General features: G+C 51.1%; 4 protein-coding genes across 4 annotated transcripts; 1 reads left to right on the forward strand and 3 right to left on the reverse strand.

The window, feature by feature from the left end:
- Nucleotides 1-146: 146 nt before the first annotated feature.
- On the reverse strand, nucleotides 147-1,729 carry CH63R_14357 (Sentrin-specific protease 2-like protein; the record flags this gene model as incomplete). The annotated part of the gene is made up of 3 exons (XM_018309331.1): nucleotides 147-896; nucleotides 967-1,606; nucleotides 1,686-1,729. 3 exons carry the CDS (start codon nucleotides 1,727-1,729, stop codon nucleotides 147-149), a joined length of 1,434 nt encoding a protein of 477 aa, XP_018151649.1.
- A 1,522-nt stretch (nucleotides 1,730-3,251) lies between these two features.
- Nucleotides 3,252-3,509, reverse strand: CH63R_14358 (uncharacterized protein; the record flags this gene model as incomplete). The annotated part of the gene is made up of 2 exons (XM_018309332.1): nucleotides 3,252-3,327; nucleotides 3,406-3,509. 2 exons carry the CDS (start codon nucleotides 3,507-3,509, stop codon nucleotides 3,252-3,254), a joined length of 180 nt encoding a protein of 59 aa, XP_018151650.1.
- A 4,344-nt stretch (nucleotides 3,510-7,853) lies between these two features.
- Nucleotides 7,854-9,600, reverse strand: CH63R_14359 (Carboxylic ester hydrolase; the record flags this gene model as incomplete). Its single annotated transcript, XM_018309333.1, has 3 exons — nucleotides 7,854-8,168; nucleotides 8,242-8,592; nucleotides 8,650-9,600. 3 exons carry the CDS (start codon nucleotides 9,598-9,600, stop codon nucleotides 7,854-7,856), a joined length of 1,617 nt encoding a protein of 538 aa, XP_018151651.1.
- Nucleotides 9,601-11,206: 1,606 nt separating this feature from the next.
- Nucleotides 11,207-12,574, forward strand: CH63R_14360 (uncharacterized protein; the record flags this gene model as incomplete). The annotated part of the gene is made up of 1 exon (XM_018309334.1): nucleotides 11,207-12,574. The coding sequence occupies one exon, from the start codon at nucleotides 11,207-11,209 to the stop codon at nucleotides 12,572-12,574; it is 1,368 nt and encodes a 455-aa protein (XP_018151652.1).
- Between the last annotated feature and the right edge of the window lie 1,052 nt (nucleotides 12,575-13,626).

Consider the following 13,626-nt stretch of genomic DNA (forward strand, 5'->3'; position numbering starts at 1 on the left):
AAGTACCATTGCTGTTTCACCCTGTTCAAAGACTGCAATTTAATTCCGTTATAAATCTGCCCGTCATCCCAATAATTTGAGTTTTATGCTCCCTAGCTGTATCCTGCTGCCTTGTCTGACCGCCCCCTTTACGTTTCCATGTTGGGCTAGTCAATGACCATGAGACGCTGACGGAATCGATGATACTTCTCCTCGACCGCGGCATATTTCTTTCCCATGTGTCGCAGAATGAGAATGGAAACTGTCAAAGGTCTATGGTTTGGCCAGCACCACGGGCCAAGCTCGCGGCTCCCGCTTCCGAAGCCTGCCAACTGCTGCTGAGCTGTCGCCGAAGCATCTCTCAGTGCTCGCTCACCTCTATCCACTGATTCCGTTGCGAGTTCAAGAAGACGCCAATTCCCCAACGTCGCATTTCTGGTGGCAGGGCGCTTTCTAGGAGAGGAACTCCCGTCAAGTACCGCAATGGCTTTCTCGAGTCTGTTGATGCGACTTTTGACGCTCGTTTTAAACTCCAAGGTCTCCTGGGCGCGTAGATGACCCTCTTTAAACCTCTTGTAGTGCCTATCGTGGCCTTGCTGCAGCTGCGTTGCCAGTATCGATAAATAAGCTCTGAGATAGAGGTCTCGTTTCAGAATCCTGCCGACGTGCTTGGGGATTCGGTCAGCAGCGGATGCTAGCCTACGCAATCTTTTCATCGCATTTAGTGCTGAGAGTTTCTGGATCCTTGCAGTAAAGTCAAGCGGCATGGTCTCCGGTGACGTGAGAAGCATCTGACGGAAATAAAATCGGGATTTGACTGAGGAGAATGGGGTGGAAGTAAATGGCAGAGTAGAAAGACGGGTGGCCACGGTGAAAGCGTTGATCATGGTGATGATGCCGCAGTCGAAGCCGTTTGTCTGGAGAATGCTCTTGGAGTTCCATTAGCTCGTAACAAATCCAAGGGAGCCAGTCGGCTGGTTAACGTACCTTGCGAGGCACGACGTCTGGGAGTTGTTCAAGTTCCGTCAAGTGCTGGAGCAGTCTCAGAACAGTCTCTGTAATGTCCTTTTCCGGAGGTTTGTTGAAAGGGTCCATGTACTCAATCGCTGACGCATCACGGTGCCACGTGTACAGCACCCAGTGGTTCCCATTGATAAAGGCTGGAACTACTATGCGGTGTTTGGCCCTGGCCAGCCTCCTCTGCTTCGAGCTGCTTGACCAAAGTGAGCAACTATCGGTTACGAGACAGTCATCGCTGTTCAGACGGCCAAGAATAGACCGCAGGGCCTCGTCGTTCACCCAGGATTTGCCTTCCAGGGAGCGAAGGGCATACATCAGGCGACTGAATGACACGCTTGACTCGGTCGATACTTCCTCGTCTCTGCTCAGATCAATCGTCTTTTGGTGTTTGTGCTTTTGTGCGACGTTCCCAGGCGATCCTCCGATGCTGGCCTCCCACTTCCGTTTCATTCGACTCGATGTCTCGGTAGCTTTAGGCTCCGGATCGAAGGCAGGCGGTAGGTCGTTGGGGTCGCCGGGGTCGCTTCCGACCAGGGTAGCGTCGGCATCCCCATCTTCGTCCGTGTTCGAGGTGTTCGTCTGATGGGTCAAATTGACGACATCTTGGCTGCAAGTTGGAAGCTGTGAAAGCACACGTCAGCGCAGGTTTTGTGGAGCAGGAAGACTAAAACGAAAAGGCAACGCACAGTTCGTCGGGGTTCTGTGCGATTGTCCGAGAGCGCATCGTCATCCTTGTACTTGTCACAATCGTCGCATGGAACGGTGGCCAGCTCTGGGAGAGGACAAGGCTGCGGCTCTGCTGCCGGCTTCGAATCATTCATCTCAGGCTCGGTTCTTGTGCGGCTTGTGAAACCAGGTGCCATGGCGGAAGCGTAACAATGGGAACGAACTTTGTTAAAGTAGTTCTGCAGCAGCCTCAACGTCCAATAGCTTCAATTTGGCACCAGCTCCAAATTGTGTGTTTCTTAAGCGATGACTGAATGGTTGTCAGCGTTGAAAGTGTACCTGGGCGACAAAGTCGGCAACAGCGTCGAGCTTAGCCTTGAAGAGAGTAAAGCAAAATCTCGCACGATTTAGGGGAATTAACTGGGTGGGGGCTGAAGGCAAGATAAAAGTGCCAAATGGAGACTGACTACCGCTGCGAAGCAGTCCGCAGGGCGTCTTTGCTTCGCCGGGGGGGTGTCGGTCCAGTCCTTTCGGTAGATGTGCTAAATGAAGCCAAGTAGAATGCCTAGACGCGCACCTTGGAGACTGGAGATGGTGATGAACGCGAGCCAATGGCCGAGGGAAGGGGCAAGAGCGACGGTTTTGGCAAGCCCTTCTCACGCAACCTTTGCTTTCTCAAGCTCGACCTTGGCTGTCTCGACGGTAATTACCAAGCTGATAATTTACGCTATCCAAGTGTTCATGGATGATAGGTGTTTGGGTGGGTGCACGGCCAAAATGAGGCAATTGAAGGGAGATGTTTGCCGAGTTGACATCGATCGGTTTGCCGAAACCCAAAGGTCGAAAGCGTTCAATGAATGTGAATGGATGTGAATTAAATGATGAAGAGGTGATGGAGAAGGAGATGGAACGAGCGAGGATTGATCTCGAGAGGCTGAGTTTAAAGTCGATGTCGACGCCGAAGAGGTCCTGCAGGGTAGATTCGAGGTGTGTCGTTGTGTAGGTTGAGGTGGGCAGTGTGGTTTTCGATGCCGACTCACCACACTATGTAGGTGAAAGGTAAGAGAAAGAGAGAGCAAGGGAAAGAGGTAAGAGGGAAGATGCTTAAAAGATGAAAGGAACAGGCGAGAAAAGGCGGGAAGGAAGTGTCTGGCAGCCTTGGACGCACTGGAAGGAGTTGAGAGCGGAGGCAACGGAGTAAAATGATGACGATTCGTAACTTCCTAAGTGAAGGAGGCCCCTTTTTGTCAAGAAAGTACCTAGATATGAGCTTGAAATGTAGTGTGAGCTGGATACCGTTTGACACAAGGAGGGGGGTGGGAGCAGCGGGTGGCAGGCAGACAGACCGCTGCAGCTGCCCAACGTCAATGATTGACTAAGTGACATTCTGCCGCACGATGAATGGCTTTGCCCAAAGAAGAGCTCTACCGGTACGGCATGTACCTTGGATTTGATCCATTGCCTGCTAGGTATCTACCCTGATTCAGGATGTCATTCGCTTTTACCCTTTTAAGCCTGCTCGTTTCAGCACTTGAGTTCGTCAGATGCTCACAACTCGCATGTGCTCCTTAGCGTGATGATTCTGCTCAGATGTTCTGAGAGCAAGAGAAGAGGCTTCCCTGATTTGCACCATCACGCTGCTCAGTTGGCCATGCCATAATGCTGTAAGCTGTTAGCCTTAATGTAATCCTGCCAATGATTGACTGAGACTTGACATGCTGTATTGACTTGCCTCTCTACCTTTCAATAAAGCCACTCGACCCGAGGAGGCCAAGACTAGCTTGATCATGGTAGCACCGCCTGCTGGACCGATACGTTCCTCTCGAATCGGTATACCGTGACATCTCCAGACCACAGATTCAGAAACTGGAACGGCTGGGTTTTCGGAATACTCTGTATGTGCAGCAGCAGTCCCGTTCCCAATATTTGTCTGTGCCATCATCGACGATGGAAAGATTAAGTCATTAAAATACAAGCATAAGTAGGTAATAACACAAACTCCAATACCACGATACCGATCATCAGATGAAGAGCCCGGCGGGAAGAGAATCTTTGATGGATACATGGTCGCAGTCGCTCAGAAGGGCCTGCATCGAACGGTTTTGTTAGGTTAAACGAGTCAACAACTGTAGGGTCTCGTTTTAGTACGTCCTGGGCGTCGCGCAGGACCTCGCCTCCGGCGAAAGGACGCATCGTGGGCTTATAGAGGTTCTGGTGCAGACTAGACCAGAGCGTAAGGAAGAAACTGTTAAAGGACCACAGTCAGAGGTCAAGAAGTTCGAGGGGGTGCATTGCACCGCAAGTGTGTTTAACTCCAGTACATCGCGCGACAACCAGCTAAAGGTCCAGTGAAGCTCAGCGATGAGAGGGGTCAGTGATGTAGTGGTCAACGTGTTGACCTCAAAGCACACAAGACCGGGCCTGATGAAGATCAATTGAAAGATATTGGGGTTACAAGTGATGTGGCTTGCTGTTTGTGCTCAGTTTACCACCGTCTGAGTTAAGGCGGTATCAAGTCCATAGGCAACAAGACCCTCTCTCGCGATGGTGGTGAAGTACTGAGAGCTTCAGAGCGACAACGAGCCCTATGAGGTTATGGAACCAGCAGGTTTCAGCTCACCAAGGCCCCGACCACACCGAGTGGCTCAAATCGTACTTCGTTGCGCTAGTATATCAACAAAAAATCTATGAGTCGCGATCTCGATAAGAACGTCTTCTCATCGTGGTTTAGCGTCCAGCAGTAGAGGGAAAGGGGTTGAAGAGGTGACGTGCCGCCAGGTGTATGGGCGTCTTGGATTTCCTTGACGAGGACATTTGTGGCGATCTTGTAATTCTGAACTTGCCTGTTGCAGCAGACGCGTCAGTAGAGTAAAGGTCGTATCAACAAAGAACAGAACGATAAAAGGGAAGAGATGGGCTAAAGACATGACTAACGGTAGGACTAGAGGGATCGCTGCGATTTTCGTGGGCATACTGAGGCTGATTTCGTGGCAAGGTTGCTGTTGTAAACAGACTCGGATCGTCAATAAGCATCTAGGCTTCAAGAACGGGTTTGCAAGAGGGGCTGAGGGATAACATACCGGAAGGTGAATATCTGATCCAGCGCGTCAACTGCGGAAGCGTAGCACTTGGCGTTGCAGGCGATAATAAATGTGTTGGTGATAACGATGGTTGTTGTGATAGGTAAATCGCCCTTCATAAGCCACGATTGCCACACTGCAATTGTAGGTCTACTTTTGCGCTATTATTACAATGGTAATGGTGAAATTGGTAAGAGCGAGGGTAGTGAATGAAAAGGAGGAAGACGGTAAGTAGAATGATAAAAGGTTGACGTCGAGGATGATCGGACGATGGGAAGGGAGTATGTACGGGTTTCGGGTGCTTCCTGCTGGGGAGGAGTGGAATGATGCAGGGCCGAGAGGAAGGCTTGGCTGCCATACCGCCAGCTGCAACGGCGAATTGTTGACTATGTCTGAGATTTCGACCAGCTGCGTCGCCTTGGGGTGCGCGGCTAACGTGGGTCTGGTTGGCTTTTGCAGGTTTGAAGGGTGTTGATGTTGGATTCGTTCAACGTAGGACTTATCCGACGCGCTTGTTCGTTTAGTGGAAGGGTACCTCCAGCCGGACTACAGTGTATGTCAGTAGCTTTCGGTGGTGAATGGCTGCGAGATCGCTGGGTCAAGAGAAGTTCGAAGGAAAGTAAAGCCAGGCACATCTTTGTGTATAACTGTTGCATGGACGCGGAGGAGGGGGGATACTCATGTGGGAGCCGGCGGCGAGTGGTGCAGCGCTGTTGGTGAAGTTTGCCTGCCTTTGCCTATGATTGACTGCGTGGTACATCTTTGCCGACGTGAAATTGAACAACTAGACGTTGGGGGTCAGCAATGTCTTGCAGGTGCTGAAGTCTGAATGTTTGTTGTGGCGAAGTCGCTTGCATGGTGTCGTCGACCTGTTCTTAATAGACAGTTTTCTTGTGTTGGTGATTCCAGTCAGGTTGATAGGCACTATTAAGGTGACGTATGTGCCAGTGCAAGGGCCACTGAGTGCGCGTTCTTAGTTTGCACCAGTAAAACACCTTGCATTAGGCTCTTTGTTTGGATTTAAGGCCATTGTGTACATGTACTTCATCCCATTCTCAGTTATGTTTCTCGTCTAAGGTAGCTAAAGCGATCCTCTCTCCTTTAACAATAAGCAAGTATGTATTTCCATATAATATAGAGTTATTACGCTAAGCACCTAGCCTAAGTGAATTAGATGCTGTAAAAACATACTTTGGAGAGCAAGTCAACGTCTTTAAGTGAAGCCCTAGATTGGTGATGTCTTTCAATCTGGTCTTCATAGCCAGCAAATGATGCGTATACTGACACATACGACCATACCCATTGGAAAACTCGGGATCCCGTCCGCTCTCCCATAGATAAGCCAATGAGGGCCGGATTAGTAGTTGGGTCGGTGACGACCAGCGAATACCTGGTGTTGTATGTTGTACGATACATTTTTAGTCGTTGTATCTTTTTTTTGTTCCTAGATTCCTAGTCCTACTACGTATAAATGCGTGCATAAGGGATTGCATTATTGTAGGCGAGGAAGAGAGGATTTTAATTAAGAACTTATTGTGCACTAATTTGTCAGTCTGTGTTGTCTATTCTCTAAAGTTATCGCAAACGTGTCTCACTGAATGGGTGTGATGAAGCTGACATAGAAGAAACAAATGCTGATGTTATCTGATCTGTGCCCGAAGAAGAAGCATGTTAATAAGAGCCTCCTAAAAAGGAAATAAAAACCCCCGTCGAATGCGCGGATCGTTTTGTCTGTGGGTTACGACCGTCGTCTGTTGAAGCTACTGTGACCGCATGTTTTGCACTGACACACCATCACCATTTTCCTTACCACTACCAGCACTAGTAGTCATGCATTCCTCGTCACCTCAACTCAAGGTTAGCTCCCCCGATAAGAAATCTAGACCATCTTCGCCTGCCTCTTCAGTACCTGCCAAGCCGCATTCACTGTCATAATTGCTGAAACCCTACGACACCACGTGGTCGTCCTGGGATACGTTCATCAACCCTGAGTGGGGCAGATTGCATGAGGCATGCTGGTTTTCTGGGTCCACGCACTACTGCTGCGTATTATTCTGAGCCCAAATGCAATCTAAAAGTCAGCAAAACATGTCTATCCTGCTAGAAAAGACCAACTAACACACCAACACTAGAGCTATTTCTCTCTGCAACATGTCCTCTGCGTCCGCAGATACCCAGACCGCCATCAGCAACTTGATTATGCGACGCCCTTCGGCCTCCCACACCTCCTCAGCTAACTCAGCAGGAGATTTAGTGAGATTTTCGTGTCTAAGACGGGCTTCTGCGAGACCTGCGACAAGTTGGACCTGCAGTAGTGGGTCACCGCCAACTTGTCTACTCTGGGCCGGGACCCACTCCGATCGGCGACATCACGTCCTCGATTGACCCGCTTTTCTCCCGGGTGCTGTCCCCTGAGACCGGCTCACCCTCTATCGCCTGCACACCTTCGCCCGCGACTTAGCCATAGCCAAGGCAAACTCGCACAAAACTGCCCGAGCTTTTAACGCTCAGGCTGCCGTCAAGTTCCCTTATGCTAGGCCTAATTGTGTGCTGCTTTACTGACAGCCTTAAGGCTATCTCCAGCCTGCGCAAGGCAAAGCGCTATAAGCCTGTCAACGCCAACGCCATCACCGCTACAAACCATGCTAGAACTCTATAGTAACAATGCTTTATGCTGTTTAATACAAACGAAGATAGATAGGTCTAACGATATGCTCTAATGCCTTAAAAAACAAGTCTAACAAACTCGGTATCAAACACAACAAAGGTATTTCTATTATAATGTAAGTTACGTATCTTATTGCTACTGTTCTCTAAATAATTCTATTACTTGAATTAGTAATAGACCAGAACTAAGTAAATCCAAAGTCATAACAACAACTTGAGTTGTTTTACGACATTTTTATAAGAGCGGTGAGGGGAATAGAAATAATTAATACGCCAAGTGTTGTTGAACTTATCAGCAATAACCTAAATTATCGAAACACGCGCAACTATATGCAATCTAGTCTAGTACATGCTGCCAACGACGTTTTTTGCAAAGATATAGGACACTGTGCAGGCTTGGTAGCCAGCTCCTAGGCTATGGTGACATTCATGGCTAGACGCTCACTCGCAGATGAAGTTTTCTGTCCCATTCAGGGTTTTCAAAAACTTTTGCTTCTGAGGATAAGGGCAAAGAGGACGTTGAATGATAGGGTCCGTGCCAACACTCGTGGCGAGGAGAGAATCAGGCGCCACGCCGTTCTCCACCCACTGGACCAGCGAGTCAAAGGTGGTGTCCGGGTAAGGGCCGGGGCCACCGATGCAGTGGTACAGACCTGGAGCGAGGAAGAGACGGTAGAAGTCGTGTACATTCGGGTCGAGTTTCGTGACGCGTTGGTAGTAGTCCACACTCCCACGGAAAGGAATGAGTTCGTCGGCCTGAATCAGGGTCAGTCGTTTGGCCGATACGTTGCTTCGCAGAAAAGGGGGGTCTCATGGACGCTGGACGTACTGTTCCGTGGTATGTAATCAACTTTCCTCCAGCCTGGCGGAACGCCGATAGGTCAGGATTGCTCGTGTCGATCATGGACCTGTATTCTCGGGCAGAAGAATCAAAGATCTCCTCAAACTCTTCCAGCGATAGCTTGCTCGTGTCGGCAGTGGGGTTTTTCAATACGTAGAATCTGATCCATTCCTGGAACAAGACGAGGGGGTCCAATGTGCAGGTACTGTTGGCGCTGCAGTTGGTGCCGATCGGCGCGAGACTCCCACCAACGTTGGGATAGATGCCGCCAACAAGGGTGGCCTCTTGGCCAGGACCGTACCACATGCGCGAATTGTTTGCGCGTCGAGGGCCGTCCCACTACGGGCCGCGAGTGTAAGCAAAAAGATAGGGCGATGAATGTTGGCAAAGACTTACCGTCTTTTGCACTATCGTCGCCGCTCCCAGGGAGATCTTGCGCTCAGTGGTGGAACCATTGCCACTTCCGTTTGCCTGCGGGCCGGCAGCACACTTGATGGTAGTCCCGACGAGGTTCACCGGATCAAAGTCGCAGGCTCCGGGGTCGGAAAGGATACCATCCACAACGCCATCAAGTCCGTCGCAAGCTTCAATGGCGGCTGCAGTCAGAGCTTCGACTTCGCATGACGGTGGATACATCCCATAAAGGTTCATGAGGAAGTTGGCATAGGTACCCCCGACGAAGAGAGAGTTCCAATTGATTGCTGGTGCGGCGGCTGCAATGCCGTCAAAGAGGTCCGGGTACCGTTGGGCGAGCGCCATGCCTTGTCGGCCGCCCTGGGAGCAGCCAGAGAAGTAGGAATACTTCGCAGGCTCGGCGTAGAAGGCGGCCGTGAAGTTTTTGGCGACGACGGCGCCTTCATAGAGGGAAGCGGATGCCAGATTTTCCAGGAGGCGCATGTTCGGCTCTCCTCCAGCCCCCCAAGCCCACCTCTCGGGGGTAACGCCGTTGTCTGGAGTGTCCAGCCCGGCATCAGTCCCGAACGTAGCATATCCCTCGCCAACAGCAGCGGTCATACCAAGAGTAGCTTGGTAAGGCAGGCCGGCCGACCATCCACCACCCCCGATGCCTTGTAAACGCCCATTCCAAGTGTCTGTTGGGAGCCAGACCTGGACATTGATCGAGTCGTTTCCGCCAGGATGAGTATACGTAGTCGAAACGTTGCAAAACCTGGCGCTCGTAACGTTAAGAGGGCCATGGTTGGGATAATAAAAGACGTTGGAAGTAAGGTTTTCCACAAAATTGGCTTCCAGCGACAGGAATCTGACTCCTGGGATAATGGGATAAGAAAAGGTGTCTGCGGAACAGGCAGAGGGCGAGATGGTGCCCCTGAAAAGTGAGGCGCTCATGGTGGCTGGCGTACTGGTGATGCCCTAGTTGGAGTTCGTAAATGACTAGCGTGTTTGTTGAGGGAAGACAACTGCGTCTTGTGATTAATCAGGGAATTGAGGCATGGCAGCTTATATACGTCAGATTCTCGCACTCAAGGGACGGAGGCCGTCATCACGCCGTTGCCATTTACCTGGTTAAGCGTGGAGCAATCTTGATTCGCTAGGTGCCTAGGTAGGCCTTGGTAAGAACAAACCTTTCTAGCAACCCACATACAAGACGGCATCACGGAGTCCTTTTTGTCTCCGTACCCTGACGACCGTTAGCGTTTCCATAAGAAGCCCTTGCTTGTGATGTCTATTGTGGAGCTGCGGCTCTGATTACTATTCAATTATTTTACAGCAGCAGAGCTGTGTGTAGTGGAGAGCAATTGCAGAGAGAACAACCCACGTAATGTATAGAACCAAGGTGTTACAGCAGACAGTAACTGCTGGTAAGTTTGTGGTTAAAAGGGTGTTTTTTTCGCCGATGACTCAGGCCGTTAGTCGGGGCCCATAAAGGTCAAGCGTAATGTATAGAACACTGGACTAACTAGATCTTATTGCAGAGTAGCTGAACTCAGCTGCGCATCTAAGATTCAAGAAGGTGATTATCCTAGATGTCTTCCTAGGACCTCAATGAATGAAGGGCTGTCTGCTGAGATTTCAAAGACATTTGACAAGGCTACGATTTAATGATTACTACTCTGTTACCCTACCCCACTTTATCATATTGGGCTGTAGCACTAAGGAATCCATGTTGTTTAATCAAAGGGTGCAACGCATGCGACGGGTACCTTAGGAGTTATACAGATAGAAATTGTTAGCTTGTTCAGCCAGCCAGCCTTCTGGCGGCAACAAGAAAGATGTTGCAACCTAACAAGTTTGTTGAAATCGAACCTGCGACCTCAGGGCTCGGGATGAATCCATTCCCGGGCAGAGTGAGGCTGAAGGTAGCATAGGAGTAACTGCCCCGCTGCCGGCTTGGCTGCTTTGAAAGGCCTCGGAGATAGGAATTAAAGGCCGGCTTGGCTGGCCGCTCTCAATGTTCTAACATTACCTAAACAAGGCTGCGCAATTGCTGCAAAGGTTCACCTTTCCTTTGTTACATGTGTAGCCTGTCGCTACCACTCTCAACAATATTACTAATGTCGCAGGCCGGGAGTGTTGGGATGGGACTCTTATATTGAGAAGTGCTTGACTAAAGCCGAGAATTGCTGCTGCTGCTGTAGCCGGCTTGCAGATAAGTGCTGTGGAGAGCGCTTACTAAGGGCTTTGGTAAGCGCTCTACAGCTACTGGCCACAGTTACACCAGCCACTGAGGCTGCGCAGGACTTCTTGCAGCAACTAACTAACTCCAACTCTAATTAATCACATTATATCAATCAACATGCCGCTTCGCGAGACCGACCCAGATTTCGAGACTGAGATCTTCGAACAGGTCAAGGTAGGTATCGAGGCTGCCCGCAATGCAAAGTTCGGGGTTTCCCAATATGATCTCCCGCTGCCGCTCCTCGTCGACGACTCTACAGAGAAGCCACTGCAGTGCTATGAACCTGCCGAGGAGACCATCGCCATCAGCGCCCACATGTCGGTGCGCATTCGTGCCCTTTACAAGCAGATTGCCGCCGTGTATAACGGGGTCGTGGATCCACCAGTCAGCCTCGGCATCAAGCTCGAAATCCAGCCACAGAACTTTGAGACAGAGCCGGACTGGTGCCACCATCGCAGGTATCACTCGCGCCGTCTGCAGCTGCATGATCCCGAGACACTGCCAGATCTGCCCTTTGTGAGCAGCTTGGCCATCAAGTCGAGGGCGTACGGCTCCAGCGCCGAAAACGCGACAGACGTACGCCCTCTGTCTCCCCTCGTGCCGCTGCAGTGCCTCGTCCACCTGCCGGCTGTGCAAGAGTGGAATGCTCGCTGGCTGTGGGAGCGGCCCATGCCCGCCTCCATGCCGAGTAGGGTGATGCGCGAGCACTACACCTGGCCGTGGGAGGGCCCCCTGCGAGACGCCCGCCACGAGTTCGGCGCCGCCATCATGGACCAGGAGAAGCACCTCTGCGGGAAAAAGATCCCCGCCAGTCTCACCAGGGCCGCACTGCACTTCTGGCCATTCTTCTCGCTCCCCAAGCACGACCAGTCCGTGGCCCGGCCGAACCTGATCCATCCGGCGGATAAAGACCCGGTGTCTGTCGGCCTGTGCAAGCTCGGTGCGCAGCTAAGCCTGTTCGACGTGCGTGCCGTTGTCACTTCAGACCTGTTCCCCAGTCCCGAGGCACCAGCCGACCAGCAGTGGTCACAGATGCGGCGTTTCCGGCTCGAGTTTCATACCCTCCGTCCAGATGGGCGGTGGTACTTTGTCGGCCCCGGTGGCGAGGATCCGCATGACTCTGAAGAAGGAGGGTACAAGATTTCAGACACAGAGCACTACCCCCGGCAAACCGACCCGGACGAGGACATGGAACTCGACCGTGAGTACGGCGACGACCCCGAGTGCTTTGTAGAATACCGTCTAGACATGTTCCGCACCGAGCCCTGCAGGGACCGGATCGAGCCCCTGCTTGCGGCGTTTGCCAAGTCTTTGACTCGCGACAATATGCCGAGCCTCGACGACGCAGAGCTTTTCACACACCTGTGGTGGTACCCTTCAGACAACAGAGAAGTTGAGGGATATGATCTACCGATGAAACTGGGCCACAGATGGGGTGTCAAGTTCATTGCTGGGCGAGGTGGTGAGAAGAAGATGAAGGACGGCGATGCTGCTGTTGCTGCTGCTGCGGCACCAACACCACCGGTGGTGCAGTGGCAGGTTGGCAACTGGAGACCCAGCGAGGAGGTCATGAGTCTGTTCGAAAGCTTAGGACGGCAGGAGTGGCTCGATCTCGAGTGGGACAGGTATAGATGCACGGCGGGGCACGACTTGCTGGGAAATAGCGAGTCTTCACCTATATAGTAGGGCGGGCAACCAGAGGATAAGTTGTCTGATACCTGTTTTGGAGGTGGCTGGTTGAAAATGCGATCACAGCAGCGGGGAGGGCAGGAACGTTTGCTCATCATGATCGAGGAAGCATCCAGAAGATTTCCGCATGCTGTCATCTCAGTGGATGCTTAAGCTAAGCAGTGTCAGTTGGGGGGTGGCAGCGAATGAAAACAAGTCAAGTGTGTGCCACAATTTTGTACCGAGTTAGATTCGTCCTGTGCTTCACGTAAGATGGGAAAAGTTGCGCTGTGCGGACAATTGCCTGTTGTTCATCGTAATTATCGCCACCAACACCAACGTGGAATACGCCTTCTAGTCTTTAGCAGACTCGAGGAGTTAGACATCGCCGAGTATGGTGGCCGCTGACCAGGGGTTTCACAACTCTATCGATATAACACAGTGGGAGGTAGACTATCCTATGTTGCCACAGATATCTGCCAATACCCCAGGCTGAAGTGGATCTAGCTACTTTTCACAAAGGTAACTATTGATTGAAGAAGCTTATAGTCTAGAACTTCCATCGAACGGAAAGCAGATTTGCTTCTACTTAACATAAGCTGCTATCAAAATTCCGCAAAGGCTTAACCCAATTGCAAAAGCACTCGTCATAGTGTTCCACCCGAAAGTGGTCACTAGATAGCCTGAAGCAAAAGTTCGTATCATACCGCCTAAGACGAAGGAGAAAGTAAACAATCCGTAACCAAAGCCATAGACCCAATTGGACCCAAAACCACCGCGGCTCTGAGTCTCTTCAGCCTTGATGACGTAGCCATGAGTGGAGTGGCTGCGAATGGGTATGTCAGCCCAAGCATCGTCATTTAGTGACATTCATCCAGAGCACCTACAAGACGTTATGTTACTGCAGTGGCAGGGGAAACTTGTTTAGCTTCCTGTAGATCGTCCCATCATCCAGTCCTTGTTTCCTATTATTGATGAGCCTTAGACAACGACGTCCATGTGCATATCATCATGTTGGTGATAGGCGATAGGCAAAGGCTAACCTATCAGTCAGGCGTCGGGATCCT

Source organism: Colletotrichum higginsianum, chromosome 10, assembly GCF_001672515.1.
Source record: "Colletotrichum higginsianum IMI 349063 chromosome 10, whole genome shotgun sequence".
Classification (NCBI taxonomy): Eukaryota; Fungi; Ascomycota; class Sordariomycetes; order Glomerellales; family Glomerellaceae; genus Colletotrichum; species Colletotrichum higginsianum.